A 20,370-nucleotide genomic window follows, 5' to 3' on the forward strand; every position below is an offset into this window, starting at 1 on the left:
TAGATTTACATTGGTTCTATATTTGTACATCACTGATATGACCCAACCACAAAAAAAACAACAACAAAAAAAAAAACAGCAATTTTATGTCAATCATAACTTTTTATATAAATTACATAAAAAAATTGTTATCAGCTTTTATATTAAATGTTTATGGCACTCAAAGTTTAACATGAAAAAAGTGTCTGTGTTAATTAAGTTTGGGGAAAATATATTTATTTATGTCCACAGGATGGATATATATATATATATAAATGGCAACATGTTAATAAATCAGGCGTTAAGACCAAGGTAACCATGAATTACCAGGAAAATATAAGATATTCATTTATTTGGTACAGTATTTACATATATATATATATATATATATATATATATATATATATATATATATATATATATATATATATATATATTTTTTTTTTTTTTTTTTTTTTTTTTTTTTTTTAATTGACAAGCAAGTATTAAGAAAGAATGGAAAGGACTTCCACAACCAAATCAGCTGATAACCAGATTATTAGAAAGTCTTTTTGTAGTCCTGCTCTCTGCATTGGCCTCTTGTCCACTGAGCCAGGAATGATTCAGTAGGTCTACAGTGATTCCCTTATTATGTCACATTTGTCTTTCCGTTATCTTCACGTTTGTTTCCATGAGGAGCATCGCTGAGGGTAGTGAAATATGCCCGGCCTTTAATGGTCACTATTTTTTCCTCAGAGCCTCCACTTCATCCTGCAGACATTAAAATCACCCATGGTTTATTGTTTATGTAATTGATTAAGTAGCATGGTAGAACTGACAACAAGGTTCTGTATTAGTGTGTAAGTGACAACGTATTTGATTCTGAGCCATACAAATGACTTACAGTCACATACATTATGACATATTGTTATGTCAGTATTTTCATCTGGACAGTTGGCCCATTCAGCTTTCACTTAGCTGCTGAAATTGCCATGATATTAAAAGGATAGTTCACCCAAAAATTTAAATTCTCTCATTATTTTCTCACTCTCATGCTAGTGTATGACTTTCTTTTTTTTTTTTTTTTTTTTTCTGCTGAACACAAACAAATATATCAGGAAGAATATCTCTGATCTGTAGGTCCATACAGTGCAAGTGAATAATGTCCAGAACTTTTAAGGTCATCCATATGACTTCAGTGGTTAAATCTATATCTCCAGAACTGATATGGTAGGTGTGCATGAGAAACAGATCAATATTATTTGTTCTTTTTAACTATAAATTCTTCATCCTGCCCAGTAGGTGGCGATATGCACAAAGAATGCAAATCGCCAAAGAAGAAATCGAAAGTGAAAGTGGAGATGTATTGTAAAAAAGGACTTAAATATTTATCTGTTTCTCACCCACACCTATCATATCGCTTCTGACGACAGATTTAACCACCTGAGTCTTATGGATTACTTTTATGTTGTATTTATTTGCTTTTTGGACCTTCAAAATTCTGGCCACCATTCACTTACATTGTATGGAGAGCTGAGAAATTCTTCTAAAATGTTTAGTTTCTGTTCAGCAGAAGAAAGAAAGTCATACACATCTGGGATGACATGGGTGTGAATAAATGATGAGAGAATGTTCATTTTTGAAATTAATCCCTTTAAAAGTAATTTCACCAAAATTGACATTTTTGTAATTTTTATCCAATTTGCTTGGTCTTTTCCTGTTTTTATTTATTTATTTATTTATTTATTGCTATGGTAATCTGTATGGCTCTTTGATAATAATTCACAGATAATTTAGCAAATTGACATGGAATTGCAATATGGTCAACAAACCTGAAACTACTTCTCAGCCATGCACTAATATAGAATGTATTCCTTGTAAGGTGTGTCAACCAATCAGAACCAAGAATTAAACAGTACCATGGTTTAATATTTAATAACTTATATTGGAGACAAGATGGTGATATTATTTACAATTTACATAAAAAAAATCAAGTTTTTAAAGCCAATCGGCTTAACAGAGGCAGATATATATTTGGATATTTCTAAGAGCTTGATTAGGAATGATACAGGAATCCTGTCTGATAGTATGGGATATCGCAGCAGAGGAAGACAGCACAGTGGAACAGACTTCTGGGTTCATTCAGTTCAAACAGGTTGTAAATGTAACTCACTGCTGCCCCCATAAGGATATGGGCCTAGTTGCAAGAACCTCCCTTAACCCTTGGTTCTAATTGAAAGTTTATTGTCACTAAAGGTTTTCTTAACTTAAGGGGTACATATCATTTACTGGGTTGGCATGTATTCAAAGCACCTCAAATCCAGAGATGGTAAGAATAGTTAGTGCTGCTCTGATTTTAGTTGATAACTCAATAATTGAGACCCATTTGCTGAGCTAATTTGTGTGCAATATTTATGGAGTAAAATATCATGAATTACATGAGAACATCCCATCTCAAAAACAATGTCCTATAAACTATATATCTTTTTTCTTTCTGATCTCTTTAATTGTTTGTTTGTTTGTTTTTTTCTTTAGTTTTGTTTGATTTTTATGAGCTTGCCTTAAAAAGCTTAAATAATCAATGAATATTCTGTATTGATTAATTGCATTGCTTTTTCTCTATTGAAAACAAAAAGCTATATTTAAACAAATCCAAGACATCATATTTCATATAAAACAAATTAATTCAACTAATTTGTTTTCAATGCTTATCTATGTGTAGTATATACTTAAGTGAGAATGCCAGTTGCACTGCATAACCATCCAAGCAAATTCATATCTGTCTTACTTCATAAGTAATACACTCAAATCTCACAACTCACCTGTAACCTCATCCGTTTCCCTCTCTCATCCTTCAGTTCATCTTTCAGCTCCTGTATGTCTCTCCTGTTCAGAAAAGAGGGATTATGAATAAAACGGATTTGAGGTATAATAATTCCAGTTTATTGGTTAGTGGTTTATACTTACTCATGCTGATTTTTGAGAAGGTCCAGTGACATGCGTAGGTCCTTGAGTACTTTCAGCACAGAGGCGAGCGATGCGCTGTCCTCCTGAATCACAGGCTTGGTTTCACACTGTGTCTTGGGTGGTTGGTCCATCTTGTTGGGAGGTGCTGAAGGATTTTCTGTAACCTGTGAAAAATACCAACATCTATGCAACTGTATTCCATATGAGGAAGGAAAGGTGATACATGGCTTCCATGTATACCAGACATTTAAAGAGATATATTTTATTGACTAAATATAATGTGTTCCATAATGGGATATCATGAATTTTCAAACCTTTAGTAACACTTTAAAATATCTTTTAATAATAAGTATCCAGCAAATATGATATCATACTTAAAAGATCAGTAGTTCATGTATATTCAAAATATATCATAATATAGCATTCAAAGTATTAACTATTTGAAGGTATATTAAACAATGATCTGTTAAGCATTATACAATGTAACAACGTTTTTAAAGTGATAGTTTACCCAAAAATGAAAATTCTTGCATTATTTACTCACCCTCATGCCAACCCAGATGTGTATGACTTTCTTTCATCTGCAGAACACCAACGAAGATTTTTAGAAGAATATTTCAAGTCTGTAGGTCTGTACAATGCAAGTGAATGGTGACCAGACCTTTCAAGCTCCAAAAATAACATAAAATCAGCATAAAAGTAATCCATTACACTCCAGTGGAAAGTGAAAGTCGAGATTTATAGTAAAAAAGGATTTAAATATTGATTTGTTTCTCAACCACAACTTTCATATCGCTTCTGATGACAGATTTAACCACTGGAGTCATATGGATTACTTTTATACTGCCTTTATGTGATTTATGGAGCTTGAAAGGTCTGGTCACCATTCACTTGCATTGTATGGATCTGCAGAGCTGATATAGTCTTCTAAAATTCTTTGTTTGTGTTTAGCAGAAGAAATTAAGTCATACACATCTGGGATGGCATGAGGGCAGTAAATGATGAGAGAATTACAATTTTGGGGGGAAATATCCCTTTAATAAAAGTAACTATAAAGTGTTATCCAAACCTTTGGTAAGGCTGGAATATTTTGTGGTAATCCATCTTTCTCTTCTGATTTTCCATTGTGGTCTGTTTCAACTGGGTCCTTGAAAAACAGAGGTTCTTTGCATTAATTATCAAAGGTGTGTCACACGACTTCTACTAATAAAAAATGATCTAACACAACTTAAATAACCAAACAGACATCACCCTGAAAAAAATGATGAAAGAAGACCATGTTAGACTGACTCAAAATGGTGGGAATTGTGGGTAACATGACTCTGGTGCTATCATGCTATTTAGTTTGACTGAAAGTTGCAAGGCTTGATTTAATTAATTCAAGGCAGATTTCTTTGTTGTAATTTATTTCTTGCACTCAAAGTCAGTCATCCTAAGAGGCTTGTATGTGACAAGTAGCCATGTGTGTGACTTTGTGTGTTAAGCTCACATTTGAGGCAGTGGCAAGGGCTGTTGGTGGTCTTCTCTGTGGAGGTTTTGCTCTGTTGGCTGTGGGATGGCTCAGTTTCTCTGAGGACACGTCTACACCGTCAAACTGGTCAGGGGCCTTTTCTTTATCCTCTTTCAGTATTGGCGAGACTGGAGGCTGTTTCGGTGAGATAGGTGGCGGCTCTTCAATTCTTAAGAGGAAGGAAATATACATTATGCTTTTTTTTTTTTTTTATAACATTCTATTTAAAGAAACCACACATTGTATCTTCAATATAACTGCATGAATGCCATGCACAGAAATCAACATCAGTATCCGAAAGGTGGTAACTGTATATACTTGTGTGTAATGTGATTTTATTTTGTGTATATTTAATGTTGTGCGCTTTTATGTTCCAATCAAAACATTGCATTGCTTTGATTTGTTTTATAAGTTAGATTGACTGTATATCAACTGTAATACATTAATTTGTGCTTGCACTCCTGTCACTCCGATTTACCCACTCTATTCACTCTGCCTGATGACAGGGCTGTTTCTGTATTTTAATTAAATATGCTTACTCATATAAACAGGAAATGGGCAGTCTGAGTTTGTTTAGTCCCTCAGAAACTCATAAAGTTTTCACTGGTCTTCATAAGACTAAACACTCAAAGGCATTTTTGAACAACACTTCCACAGACAGAATTAAACATAATGCAAATCTCGGATGCTAAATGGCTATCTAATAAAGGGAATTCAGTCTCACAGCAGCACAAATCTGACCAACAGAAAGAGATTCACTGGTGAATTAGTCAATCTTAGTGTTTCAGAGTCCCAATATAATTGCTGTAGCTTGTGTTTTATTGAGAGTCTCATGAAATGTTGAACATTGTTGTTTTTTGCCTGAAATTAATTTGCTATGAGGCATTACCTACCTTGGAACTATTTTTATGGGCTTCTCCTTCACTGGTGGTGGTGGAACTGGTGGTTTATGTAGACCAGGTAACTTGATTTTACCAGGAGGCTCACTTCGAAGGTGTTTAGTGGCTGGTTTCTCACCTGTTTAAAAAGAACACAGTGCAAAGACAAGAGATAAATGCAATCATCTTGGGTGGATTCCCTTAGATAACAGTAATCAAGTAAATTGAGTAAATTAGTGAAAAATCAAAATAATTCTAGTTAGAAATCAGAACTCAGTGAGCAGTTATTAGGAACACTATGGTCCTAATAATGTGCCTGACGTGGTCTTCTGCTGTTGTAGCACATCTGCCTCAAGGTTCGACGTGTTGTGCATTCTACGAGATGCTATTCTGCTCACTACAATTGTACAGAGCGGTTAACTGAGTTACCGTAGACTTTCTGTCAGCTCGAACCAGTCAGGCCATTTTCCATTGACCTCTCTCAACAACAAGGTGTTTCCGTTTGCAGAACTGCCACTCACTGGATGTTTTTTGTTTTTGGCACCATTCTGAGTAACATGTTGTGTGTGAAAATCTCAGGAGATCAGCATTTACAGAAATACTCAAACCAGCCCTTCTGGCACCAACAATCATGCCACTGTCGAATTACTGAGATCAAATATTTTCCCCATTCTGATGGTTGATGTGAACATTAACTGAAGCTCCTGACCCATATCTGCTTGAATTTATGCATTGCACTGCTGCCAAACGATTGGCTGATTAGATAATCACTTGAATAAGTAGGCATACCTAATAAAGTGCTCAGTGAGTGTACAGTATATACAGTGAATATATACAGTATATATATATATATATATATATATTCACACACATAAAATAAATTTTTTATAATATTTTTTTTAGATGAAAATACGTGTTAGGAAAGGTTAGAATTTTTACTTTTAGTTTCTGTCTTTGAGTTCGTATTAGAGTTGTTCTGGTCCATCGCTGGTATCTGATTAACTGAGATAAAGGAAGATACAAGATTTTACCATCATTACCATAGTATGTTTCATCAAAGTCTGACAGCACTGGCTTTTATCTGCTTGAGGTTACAAAACTGATAAATATTTTAAAAATCTAGTTTAAAATACATGTCAAGTTTGTAGAAATGTAATCCATGTTGATTTCACACATTTTAAAAAACATTTATAACATTTTCTTACAAAAAAAAAACAACATTTCTTTAATGACATTAAAATGTCATGTGGTGTAACCACAGTGCTTTTCTTGCACCTTAAATACATTAGAGTGTACACAGCTTAATTATTAATAACAAAAAAGTTTTCAAACATATTTTTCAGTTTTTTTAGGCTTACACAAAATTACCAGAACAAAATCTGCCTTTCCATAAAAATGTCAAAATATTGATATTTAATTATGACAAAATAATGTTGTTGTTTTTTTTGTCTTAATAAAAAAGGCAACCCTACATGTTGGTTACATCACATGACTACTTTTGTTGGCGAAAGTTGTAAAAATATTAATCATATTTTAAAACATAATTGTTTCACCACTTTTTCTTTTCTTTTTTTTTCTTTTTTTTTTTGAGAAATAATAATAAAATAGCACAAGATTACTTTTTCAAGAATTAAACTGCATCTACTAAACAAAAAGGCCCCAATTCCAGTGCTTATTCAGACGTTTTCATGCAATTAAAATCAAACAAGACATGAAAGTCCTTGTTGCGAGTCATACCAACTGACTTGATACTACTTGTGGGAAAAGATAAGAAATAAGACAGTGTTATGAAAGAGTGAAAGCATAATGTTCTCTTCCATATACAGTTTCTTAAAAACAAACAAACAAACAAAATGTATGAAATTGCACATAATCACGCTAGTGTTGTTTTACTGAGACAATAAAATGCATGCACAGACTTGCCAGAGCCATAAATATCACATGTAAATATCTTAAACATCCTTCCTCATACAGAACATTATTTCACCTTCCATCAGTAGCAGTATGGAAATAAAAATTCATTCGAAACCAAACCTTCAATAAAGACTTCTATCAAAGACTTCACTCTGTCACTCTGCACACTATTCCAAATCACAGACACAATGTAATATAGTGCAATATAGAGTGTAAACCCATCTGGAAAAGAATAAATTCCAACAACTGAAAATTCCGAGAATAACTGAGAATATTTACAAACGCAATAAAAGACACATACAAATACAGAAAATACAAATACAACCTATACATACCAAGTTTCCCTAGATCTACGTTCATATGGTAATGAAAGCGTGTACTATATAGCGCACAGAGGTGGTCCACTGCACCCTTGCCTTTCTCTAGAGTCAGCTCACATGACATCTTCATGGCCTACGACTTCCTCTTGCAGCCCCTCACAGCTGCTCAGTTTTGGTTTGGGGTGGTGAATATCATATGTAAGAAGTCAGATTTAAAATTTAGAAAAGAAAAGATAGTCTTGCACTATTTGTACAGTTTACATAGGTTTTTAACAGCATGTTCCCACTGTCACTGAAATCATTCGGCAGCAAATCAATCGAATATGATGCATATTACAGTAAATGTATGCATGAGGGGAAAGAGGAGACTGTGTCTCTGCGTTTGAGTGCAAAACATGTGAGATGTGCAAAAACCATACTTCCTGTCCTAGAAATGACAGTTGTCAATAACAGATGTGCAGATTTTGCTGTATACAGTTTATAATTTCCATCAGCTAAGGGAAAATAAGTGGTTTGCTTACAAATAAGGGAAGTTATGTGACTGGGGTAGATGCAGCTGACTTGCCTTTCAATAAAACTATAATTCATAATTGCATTTAAACTATGGCTTCCACCAAACAAAACATGGTTACTACAATATTACTATAGTAAAACCATGGTTAATTGCATTTAAACTATGGCTTCCGCCAAAAAAACATGGTTACTACAATATTACTATAGTAAAACCATGGTTAATTGCATTTAAACTATGGCTTCCGCCAAAAAAACATGGTTACTACAATATAACCATAGTAGAACCATGGGTAATTGCATTTAAACTATGGCTTCTGCCAAAAAAACATGGTTACTACAATATTACTATAGTAAAACCATGGTTAATTGCATTTAAACTATGGCTTCCGCCAAAAAACATGGTTACTACAATATTGCTATAGTAAAACCATGGTTAATTTTACCCGGATCAAACCTTTCTCTCAACTGCCTAACCATCACCGTGACCAAATCTCTGTGAGGAAATCAACCTTTATATTCATTTTTATTTTTTATTATAAGAAGTATTAAAGGAAATATTAAGAGTGGACACAGGAAACAGGACGGGAAAAAGCGGGGAAAAAGGGGGAATCGAACCCAGGTGATCCACATGAAAAACACACATTCACACCGTCTTTACACACTACGCCATTGCTGAGACACTAGGGGTACAGTTTGTCTTCAATTTCTGTGTTTCCACCAGATTATTGGAGTGCAAATAGCTTTGCTGTGTGGCAGGTGCTATTCACACCTAGTGGCTGTTTCACAAAGATTCTTTCCAAAACTACTTACTGTACACTTATTACAGGGACAGTTGTCCTGGAGCAACCTGGGGTAACTATGTGCAGGAGTCAAACCCACAACCTTTCAGTAACTAACCCATATTTTTATCCACATGCAACACATCATGAAAGAGTGCAAAATACAATGACAACAACTGCTTCAAAAGCGGACTGACATGTGCTAGTACATTCATCAGTATTCCAGTATTAACAACATTTCCAGTTACTAAATTCGATATAATCTGAAGAGACAGACTTGCTGAACCAGCCCTTCTACTGTCACAGGAGATAATGTCTTACCTGCGTGTTTCTCAGTGCCTCGTCTTACTGGTGGGCCGCCTGCATTTCCAGTCTGCATCAAACAAGAAATTGTCAACATAGTATGGATTAGTCCTTCTGAGCAGAATAAAGCTCACAGTCTTTCCATGGTAGAGAAATCTAGTCACCGTTTTCAGTGTTCCTCTCCTCTGATGGAAACTTCTGACTCAGTGTCTTTATATAAGCCCAAAGTAACAGGAAGAAAATACAGTCATTTATAGACTGCTTTAACTGTCTTGTGTCATTACAGACATGACCAAGGTCTGTGGCTCCCATTTTCTAACAGCGCACAAATGGGCCAATCTTGAGAACATTTCTCTGCCTCACTTACATGAAGGGCATCCGCTGGGATCACCATGACGAAGTTATCAGGAAAAAAACCTCTGCGTCCATTCAGTTCCCCCTCCCACCAACCCTCATCCTCAGTGACCTTCAGAGGAAAAGAAAAAAAATTATAATAGCACAACACTGACTCTCTGCCCAGGAAAAAACACTTATGGTCACTAATGAATACCCAAAACTGACATGGTATGACATATTGCTTGTTCGTTATGTGTACTGTGACCTGTGATCTTATATAAAATAATGAATGCTTGTTAGCTTTGCCTGTAGTGTAGCCTTTTGTGATATTCAGGAGAAACATTTCATAAAGTTTGTGTATTCTATTTGTACGTCGCTTAATGTATACAGGCATACAAATTTAAAGTGAAGTGTTTAATGGTGCGTTTAAGTCCTCCCGGGAAATTACAACTTATGAGGTAAATACGTAAATACGTAAATACGATGCGGTGTGTGTTCAAGTGATTTTAGTCAGAAAGAATGGACCCGTTTTGCAATTTCATTTTTCTTTCTCTCTTTTTCACTTACAAGTGAAGGCAGGAAGCTATATTTGCAATAATGCAACAAAATTAAGTGCAAAGCCATGCCTTTAATTAATGTTTTATCTATCTATTTCATCACTCTAGCGCAGCCACATATAATAATGGGAACTGTACTGTTTTTTGCTAATGCTTGTCGATACATGAATCAGCTGAATGAGTCTTATTTTCTGGCAAGTTTTGTCGTTATTTATCGAAACCAAAAATTCATACAAACTAAACTGCGCAGTCAAAATCCTCAAGTAAAACTGAATTATTACCAATAACAATTTACTTCCACCATGATTCTTAAATCAACCCGCCCCCAACTCGAAAAGTCAGGGCTCAGAGAAAATCCAGAGTTTCCCCTTTGTAATCACAAATTTGTGTGCTTAACTCGTAAATACGATCATTCTGACATGACTTGAACACACCATAATTTCTGTACCACTCCTGCTCCAAATGGAATAGCTAAAATAATGACTGTTTTCTTGAACAGAAACAGGTTTCTTGAACAATCTGCCTGTCTTGAACAGGTAGTTCAAATTAACAGAATATTCCAAGTTCAATACAAGTTAAACTGAATTAACAGCATTTGTGGCATAATGTTGATTATGACAAAAAATTATTTTGACTCGACCCTTTTCTTTAAAAAAAGTAAAAATAGAGGTTAAAGTGAGGCACTTACAATGGCGTTTAAAGGCGGAAATGTAAAGCTTATAATTTTATAAAATCACTTACGTTAATCCTTTTGTTAAAACTTGTCTATCATTTGAGCTGTAAATTTGTTTAAATCATCATTTTTACAGTCATTTTAGGGTTTTAGGGTTTGTTGACATTACATCATCATGGCAATGAAATTGTAAAATTGGCAATAACTTTACACAGAAAAGGTTAGTAAGCAATTTTATCACACTAAAATCACGTTAACATGCATATTGTTTATGTCTTGATGCTATACTTTTGAAACAGTGAGTATTTTAACGTTTATGGATTGGCTCATTCACTTCCATTGTAAGTGCCTCACTGGAACCCAGATTTGTGATTTTTTTTTTAAAGAAAAGGAGGGGCAAGTCAAAAAACTATTATTATTTATTTATTTATTTATTTATTTATTTATTTATTGTGGTTATTAACATTATGCCACAAATGCTTTCGATTGGGCTTAACTTGTACTGAACCTGGAATATTCCTTTAATAGATAGCAGTTTGGAAGGCTAAATTTCTTGTGTTAGAATTATACAAATCTGGTAAAAATAATAATAATAATAATAATTCTTGAGAACAGTAGTGTGTGCTGTGTGCATTAAAAAGCAGTAAAATGGTCACCAGAGACACACCTTGTTCATGATAGTTATGACGTCTCCCTTCTTCAGGCTCAACTCATCTTCAGTGACAGCTGTGTAGTCGAACATGGCCCGACAGCATTCTTTCACTGTGGAGCAATTAAAGATGTATTAATTTACCTCCACTGCATTAACATTGTGACAAAGAGATTAGTAATAACTTGGCCCTTTTCTGTATAGATTTGCCACGGCAGGTTTGGTAGGTGAATCTGAATGCTCATGATACAGCTCCTCTGGTATGAAGCCTTTAGGGGAAGGCCTTTAAGAATAGATCTTTTCATTCGCAGCATGATGACTGTATTTGTTTTTGTCTTGAAACTCTAATGCTTCTCTGTCATTGTCAAGAATAGACCAACTACGGGAATAAACAAAGTGATAAATCTTAAATACTCTTTAAGTTTAAAAGAACCTGCTAAACAGCATTTAAATCTTGAAGAACATAATTTGTATGATATGTACAGTATATTGTTTTTAGACTGGATTCTCACCATTGGATTTTCTCCGTAAAATGGCTCTTAGAACTTTTTCCTAATTTAAAAAACAAAAAAGAATAAAATTAGTAATTAAATCTATATATTTAATTTAATCAAGCAGAACACTGATTTACTTCACCTCATTGTTGGAGACAGCTTCAGAGAGTTTAGGCCTGGTTTTGCTTTCTGCTGTCTTGCTATCTGCAAAACATTGAGTGGGTCCAATAAGACATAAGCAGACATACTGTATCTACTGTGAAGAAAAACCTCAAACAAGGTGATGCTTGTTTGTACAACCTCACCTTGTGAAGGCACAACAATTTCTTTCACAAAATTTGATGGAAAGGCACCAATATGGTTATTTTTCTTTCCCATCCACCAACCATCTTCAATCTGCCAGACAAACAGAAGGTAATGAACATTCATTAAAAATGTAAAAAAATAAATACATTTTTTTTTTTTTTTTTTAAATAGGAAGGGGCTCAAAACGGAGGTTTTTATCCAATATATAGATACATTTCAGTATAACTTTTCCCTGGGCTTTATATAACCTTTATAATCACTAGCACCATGCTCTAACAGTGAGCTATAAGAACAATGCTGAGCTAAAGAAAACCACAAGCTTTGTAATTATATATGGTACTTTGTTTAGACATACAATTTGAATGCAGGGGTCTGCATTCATAACTTTTAGGTGTTAATTTGCTTTTTTGCTTGTGATTGGTCACAAGACATGCAAGAAACAATGACATTTGACATTTACTTCAAACCTGGCACAACAGTCCTTGACGGGAGAATTTCAGTAAATAAAGGCATACATTTCAGTTTATTCCTCACAAAATGCTATCATATGGGTTCAAAGGACTTATTATAGAACATGAGTAGTATAGACTACTTTTATGGTACTTTTTGTCATTTTTGGAGCTGGACAATCCCAGTCCCCATTCACTTAAAAGCTGAAGTGTGTAACTTTTTTGGTGTTAAACTACTTTCTCCTATCCCAGCTAATATGCAGAGGCAACTATAAGTAATCCATTCGTACAGGTTGATTTGATCAAAAACTGTAAACACTGTGTCTCTGTGGCAATATAAAAATTGCTCTGTTTGGGGGCGGGACTATCTGTTTGTTTGGTCAACAGAGGGGGGCGTATTTGGAAAGCTGTTTGAAAACAATGTTTATTTTTGCAATCCCATTCGGTGGTGCTAGTTGTGCAGAAATTACACACCTCAGCTTTAATTGTTTGGAAATGCGCAGGTATGATAAATGATGGCAATTCCAAAACATTATGGGTGCGTCTCAATCAGCTCCCTAGTTCAGTAGTCAGGGCACTGATCAGTGAGTCGGCCATTTTAAGGGCTGTCTCAATTGCAAAATCGTTCCAGTGCACTGAAATGTTCGCTCCCTAATAAAACCCACAATGCACCGTAAAAACCAGGAGGCATCGTCGTTCACTATGTTCCCTTACCAGAGACGTTGTCATGTCTTCTGAAGTCTCTCAAGTCATTAGAAGACGAGCATAAGCGTAAATTCAATATATGATGTCAAAGCCTTATTTGCTCTTTAAAAGAGATGTTGTTTGCAGTCTTCCATCCATAATGACAATGAAAGGGAAAAAATCTTCTATATATTAGTTATAATTTTTTTTTAAATACACTCCTTTGTTTTTTATTTCTTTATTTATGTAATTTATCTTCCATAATAATACTGTACATTTGAATATCTTCAATGAAAATGAATGATAGTGTCATTTATACAGCGATGGTGTTGATTAATAACAGCTGTGCTTGAATGTGCAAGCTTGTTATCGTGTCGCAGGCAACTGAGTTATAAGTGTCCCAATGTTCAGTGGATGAACACCCTTACCAGTGCCCGTATTTCGTGTTCAGGATATACTGATTCACGACATAGGGAGACAGGGAGCTGATTGAGACGCACCCTGTAAAACGGATAGTTCCAGTCCTAGATGCTGATTGGTCAACAGCTGTGCTTTATTCATGATAAAACACAGCTCTGACTTCACGGAACTTCTATTTGTATCACTCCGTAGCACCCATAGCTGACAGTTATTCATGTTGCCTAACAATGTTCTGTCTACTGTCAGAGATGATTAATAATTGTTTACTGCCAGGGACGATATTTTCTGGCAGAAGGATGGCATTTAATGGTTTTACTCAAAAAATATAACATTATAATGAACATATGTGCCCTTAATATTTTTATTATGTGGTGACCATTTTATAAAAGCCATATGGCATGAGAGGCTGTGCTATATTGTGAATATAGGCATGGCTGAAGGGTGTTGTTAGGCAGGACTGTGACTAGACAAGCCCCCTCTTTCCAAAACCCCGCCCTCTATGGGCTATGCATTCTACATTACTGTTGTAAAGAGATGAAGCAGGAGAGCATCTCTATGTCACAGGTAAGAAAAATAAACATGCAATTTGATGTCAGTAAACATCAGTATCATTAGTCAAAAGCAATGGCAGCAAAATAGCATACTGTCGAATAACTGACACTCTCACCTTCCTGCTGCCCATATGTGGGCTGCCCTGTGAATGCGCAGAATGATTGACGGGCAGAAAGCCCTCAAAGTCTTTTGATTGTCTAAACCAGCGCTACTCAACACGCGGCCCTGGGGCCTCATGCGGCCCTCGAGCGATCTTTTGCGTCCCGCGTTATGTTATGATAATCATCAGAAATATATTTATCAGCAGCCTATCAAATCTGTATGTACTGTGAGGTGTCTATTTTCATGAGAATTTACGCTAGTTCTCTACATTGCTGAATCACGTTAGAGAGGGAATTCAACTGAAAGAGGATGTTATACAAATAAATAAATAAATAAATAAAAAACAAATAATATCTAAGCATGGCTTATGTCATGAGAGCGGGGGTAAAAAACGTTTTTCCTGCAGTGACCGAGTTGAGACGCCATCACGCAAATGCTTGTTAGCGTATTTATGACTTGTCACTAAAGGACTTTTGGTGCTAATTTTGGATATATCGCTCTTGGTTTTGAACACATCTCTGGTGTATGTGATGTTGAACACTCGTGGTGTTTGTTATTTTACAGTCACAGTGACAACAGAACTGATTTATATCAGAAAATCGAACTGTTTAATCATAACCCTTTATGATTAAAATAATTACTAAAATGGTTAGTTCACCGAAAAATGACAAATCTCTCATTATTAACTCACCCTCATGCCATCCCAGATGTGCATGACTTTCTTTTTTCTGCAGAACACAAATAAAGATTTTAAGAATATTTCAGCTCTGTAGGTCCATACAATGCAAGTGAATGGTGTCCAGAACTTTGAAGCTCCAAAAAGCACATAAAGGCAGCATAAAAGTAATCTATAAGACTCCAGTGGTTAAATCCATATCTTCAGAAGTTACATGATTGGTGTGGGTGAGAAACAGATCAATATTTATATAACCATAAATCTCCACTTTCATGTTCACATCTGTAAGCCACATGTGGCGCCTGTTTAGTTTCACTTTTTACATCTGAAACTGAAAGTGGAGATTTATAGTAAAAAATCCAAGGACTTAAATATTGATCTGTCTCTCATCCACAGAGCTTAGATGTTTTTTCTAAATAATCTTAATTTGTCTTTAGCAGAAGAAAGAAAGTTATTCACATCTGGGATGGCATGAAGTTGAAAAAATGATGAGAGAATTTTAATTTTTAGGTGAACTATCCCATTAACTAACATTCCAACATTCTTCTCATTAAAATTAAGAGTGCGGCCCTCGAGGGTACAGGGATCAGCTTTGTGGCCCCTGACCTTCCCGAAGTTGAGTAGCCCTGGTCTAAACAAAGAATCTTGCCGCAGCCCAAATCTAATTGTTTTTTTTTTTTTCACGTTGTTTACAGAGTCAAGGGTTTTCAAAAACAGGTGTGATATTTCATGGCAATATGGCCATAGATATTTCATAAAAGGTTTTGAGGTAAACTATTTCTTTAATGTTCACAAAAACGATGACAACCACTGCTAACACAAACCATAAAGTAATCAGTAAAAATCCACAAAAACATTTACAGAAAGGACACTCTACATTTGCAATTATGTTTTTTTAAGTTTAGAGAAATATTTCACCCATCTACCTCTCTGAGGATCTCTATGGTCTCCCCGACAACCAGTTCCAGCTCGTCTTCGTGCACAGCAGTGTAGGCATACGTCACCTCGCATCTCCGCTGTTGTACCTTTGCTTTCTTCGCTGAAGTGATGAAGTAAGTGGAAAATAAATGGAACATTTCAACACGTTAAGGTGTAAGAACAAATCAAACTGAACTGCAGTAGGCTGCAAAAGCACTCTCAGCCGTTTTACAAGTTCTGTTTAAGACAAGAACTGTTTATGTTGGATACTAAACCTGGGCTTGATTTTGGTGGGTATAATTTGCGACCGGATGTGGATGCACAAACCTTTCATTAGCCTACATATTTTAGTCTACCATGCTGTTTCGAGGTGCTTTTGGACAACTTAAGGCACATGTGCTCATATGTCTACTATTGTGCACTAACAAGCAAACAAAATCAGATATGTTCATAAAACAATGTATGCTTTAAAAAGTATATTTAGTAAGGTTCAAAAGTCTGAGTCCACTTGTGAAAATGCTTCTAGTTTGCAATATTGTAATTTAAAACAAATTTTCATTACAAATTATGTTATCTGCATAAAACTTTGAGTACAATGTTGAATTGAAAAGTTAACGTAGTAGCATTTTCAAAATCCTAAAACTTTCAATGTAGACTCTTGAACGGCACTGTACACTTACATTTTCTTATGCTTCTTGGCTCTCTGTTGCTGTCTCCTATTAAATAAACAGGCACTTCCTGTGGGGATAAAAAAACTTGTTTTGTAATGACAATCATGGGAACTAGATGGAACTTTGAACATGGAAAGAGTGCTCCAACAGAACGAGACCTTGGCGAAGTTGGCAGGGAATATTCCTCTCTTCCCTTTCAGCTCTCCTTCCAGCCATCCATCCTCTTTGGCCTTGGAGATATTCTTCACCACGTCCCCAGCACGCACCGTCAACTCGTCTTCCATAGTCGCTTCGAAGTCTAGAAGAACAAGCACCTCTAGAATGGACACAAGAAAGGTGAAGGGATTAGATGTTAGTAAACTGGAGCATTAAACTGTCATAACTGTTTGTGTTGTTAGATCTTCTTGTATTTGGCTGACTAGATATCAGGTGGCTCGCCAATGCATTAGAGTAAGCCAGACCAAGTGCTTGTAGGGAAAAGAGATTATTGATGACAATCGTGTAGCATAGCTCTTCTGAATCTTAACCCAAGATGTGATACCCCTAAAATGATACTTTACATGTACTTTCTCAATCATCAGCAAGTCTTATCTTTTATAAAATGCATAGTGTAAGGGGGTTCAATGGAAATGAGGAGGCGAGAACCGGCTTGACAACTTAAATAACAATTTATTAACCAAAAAACACAACCAAAACACACAACTAAAAACACACAGTACAGCTGCCTGCAATTCTCTCTCTCTCGAACTGTCGTCCCCGGCCGCCTTTATCCCTCACGCGCCCCATCAGGCTGATTGGGGACCGGGTGTGTCTCATTCCAACCCGGCCCCGCCCTGCTCGGCTCTACACATAGCCTAAAGACTAATGCATCTAATTATGAAAATACATGCCGAACAGATATGATAAGTGTCTCTCAAGTGCAATACTGCAGCTGGACAGCCATGAGAAATGTGTTTTAACAGGCCTAGAGGTATGTTAGTGGAATCTGAGCAACATGTATTCAAGAATGTATATCAGTACAATGAACACAGTGACCGACTCACAACAGCATATGATATCTAGTTTTCCATGAACTAAAGTAAGACACACTGTGATTGGCTGATATACGTATATACCCTATATACAGTATACATGTATATATATATGACTTCATCTGATTATAATGTAAATGGTGAATGTTAAATGGGACAATTTTTTTTTTGTTTGTTTTTTTTGCAGGTAATATATAAGCTAGGTGTAGCAGTTCGATAACATAATTTTACTAAACCGTAAAGGCAGCATTCTAATCACGTGAGAGTGACATAAACTTCCATAACAATTTTCTTTGCATAAATATGGGTGTTAGAAAAGTCACTGCTAAAGCAGTATGTTACTATTAGAATTGAATTGTGGCCTTGTTATAAAAATTAAATACACCTAAAACAGTTCTGTGGTAATACATTTGACATATATCTAATATACTGTATATAGTAAAATATTTAAAATAAAGCTTTTAGTAGGGTGCAGTGGGGCTAAATGCACATCTTTAGGAAAATGTGCTTTTTTTCTGGTTACAGAATTGATTATTTATTGAATATTGGTGAAGTGACATAATTTGTGTGAAAAGAAATAAAATTGGAAGGATGTTTTAATTAGAATAATAAAAATAAAAAAAACATGTAAAGGTGGCGAGGGAGCCTTTTACCCCACACTTGGGATAAAAGGTTCCCTCGTTTGGGGTAAAAGGCCCCCAGGGGGTTCCTATATCGTGTAAATATAGGGACAATAGTTATAGGGCACAATTTCTCAAAGCAAATACTTTTTAGACTGCAAGATGCTTTTTTGAGGAACAAATTAAGATTAGAACTTTTTCCTGTTCATTTCAATCACGTTTGGCATTTTATAACATCTCAAGTATTCTATAAACAAATTATTCTTTATTGTGATTGGATCAGTCAATGCGAGTCCACTTTGAACATTCTTCATTACAAATCTATTCACCCCATTTAAGAAAAGTTCACTTATTGGACAGTTATTAAAGTAATATTCCGGGTTCAATGCAAGTTAAGCTCAATTGACAGCATTTGTGGCATAATGTGGTTCACCACAAAAATTAATTTCGACTAATTTCTCCTTTTCTTTAAAAAAAGCAAAAATCAAGGTTACAGTGAGACACTTACAATGGAAGTGAATGGGAGACAATTTTTTTTTTTTACGTTAAAATACACACTTAACCACAAGACAAAGAATGTGTGTAAACATGATTTTAGTGTGATAAAATCACTTACAAACCTTTTCTGTGTAAAGTTATAGCCAGTTTTACAATTTCGTTTCCATGATGATTTAATGTCAACAAACTCTAAAACGACTGTAAAAATGACAATTTAAACAACTTTACATATCAAATAACACACGAGTTTTAACAGAATGAATGCAAGGGCTTTTATAAAATTATAAGCTTCACATTTCTGTCTTTAAACCCTCCAAAAATTGGCCACGTTTACTTTCATTGGCCTCATTCACTTCCATTGTAAGTGGCTCAATTTTTGCTGCTTTGAAAGAAAAGGAGGAATGAGTCGAAATGTTTTTTTGTGGTAATCAACATTATGCCACAAATGCTGTTGATTGAGCTTAACTTGTATTGAACCCGGAACATTCCTTTAAAAAAAAAAAAAAAAAAAAAAAAGACAAACAAGCATTTTGTCTCAAAATAAATGATAGTTTAAAGGATTCTCATTAGCTACTGTACATACATTTGCAACATTTTAAAAATGATTAAATATTAGATAAAATTACCTTATAATCAACCTTTAGACATTGCATGAAATGATCTCATGGATCAGGAATAGTTTGCAGTGTGTAGGGACAGACAGGTGTTAAGGAAAGTACAGTGATAGTTTTTGTTGCTGTTTTGAGCTTTGGGAGAAAATAAAATCAAAAGTGCCTTTTACCCGGGGACCTTTAGCCTCATTGTGTCCTACTATCTGAGTTAATCAGTGGATAGATGAAGAAATGAATATAAACACAAAAACATATTTGATAAATACATACATAAATATTGGTATTAATATTAAACTGGTACTGAAGTAGATAAACCTACACTATCAGTTACTTAACTGACGCAAAACAGCGGCTACCATATGCATAACCCAAATACCACAAACACCACAGGTTACCTAATCATGTCAAGACATTTGGAACTAAAAAACTCACCCATGGCCTCTTTAAAGCTGTGCTAAGTGCACCAATCCAGAAAATTTAGATTCTGTTCAGTTCTCAAAGTGTCATGGAATCACTGTGAATTACACTGGTATTACACAGTCTAGAGACAGCAAAGGTATTATGGAACCTCCTTCATTCTAGTAAAACAAAAAAACATTCCCAGCAAGTCAAGACACGTTACACCATGAGAAGGAGAAATAGATAGAGATAGAGAATAACAGGTAAGACATGTTTTTTGTTGGTATGAACCTCCTGGTTAAGTTGTCGTGTGACATAACAATATACTGTACATACACACTTGGAAAGAATTCAAGGAAAATCCTGATGTGTAAATAAATATAACCCATGATTTTGCAGGATTGAAATGTAATAGAACGTGAGTTAACATTATTTTTTCGGTCCATGTCACCCTTAACTGCTGCTGAACAGATATCATCACAGATAAAGATGTTTGTAGGACTGAGACTGTAAAAGCATTCATTTAGACCTTGTTAGGCCAGTTTAAAGGGGAAATACTAATTTAATAGTGTCTTAAGAGAC

General features: G+C 35.2%; 1 protein-coding gene across 2 annotated transcripts; it reads right to left on the bottom strand.

Moving 5' to 3' along the window:
- Positions 1 to 401: 401 nt before the first annotated feature.
- LOC127453992 (SH3 domain-containing kinase-binding protein 1-like) lies at positions 402 to 19,983 on the bottom strand. 2 transcript variants are annotated; one of them, XM_051720874.1, is made up of 17 exons: positions 19,822 to 19,983; positions 16,788 to 16,945; positions 16,639 to 16,696; positions 15,967 to 16,079; positions 12,157 to 12,247; positions 11,994 to 12,055; positions 11,870 to 11,909; positions 11,376 to 11,470; positions 9,510 to 9,608; positions 9,161 to 9,212; positions 6,253 to 6,315; positions 5,329 to 5,452; positions 4,415 to 4,604; positions 3,995 to 4,072; positions 2,926 to 3,089; positions 2,781 to 2,844; positions 402 to 729 (listed from the first exon to the last, which is right to left on the bottom strand). In XM_051720874.1, exons 1-17 carry the CDS (start codon positions 19,823 to 19,825, stop codon positions 700 to 702), a joined length of 1,485 nt encoding a protein of 494 aa, XP_051576834.1. In that variant the 5' UTR covers positions 19,826 to 19,983; the 3' UTR covers positions 402 to 699. The 2 variants fall into 2 exon arrangements, with proteins under 2 accessions (XP_051576834.1, XP_051576835.1); XM_051720875.1 differs by lacking the exon at positions 6,253 to 6,315.
- Positions 19,984 to 20,370: the final 387 nt, after the last annotated feature.

Source organism: Myxocyprinus asiaticus, chromosome 16, assembly GCF_019703515.2.
Source record: "Myxocyprinus asiaticus isolate MX2 ecotype Aquarium Trade chromosome 16, UBuf_Myxa_2, whole genome shotgun sequence".
In the NCBI taxonomy this organism is placed as follows: Eukaryota; Metazoa; Chordata; class Actinopteri; order Cypriniformes; family Catostomidae; genus Myxocyprinus; species Myxocyprinus asiaticus.

Excerpts from the sequence above, each read along its gene's own strand:
- LOC127453992 (XM_051720874.1), bottom strand. Across the intron at positions 12,248-15,966 it reads CCATAGAGATCCTCAGAGAG|ATTGAAGATGGTTGGTGGAT; the intron begins GTAGATGGGTGA and ends TTTGTCTGGCAG. Across the intron at positions 11,910-11,993 it reads AAGCTGTCTCCAACAATGAG|GAAAAAGTTCTAAGAGCCAT; the intron begins GTGAAGTAAATC and ends TTTTTAAATTAG.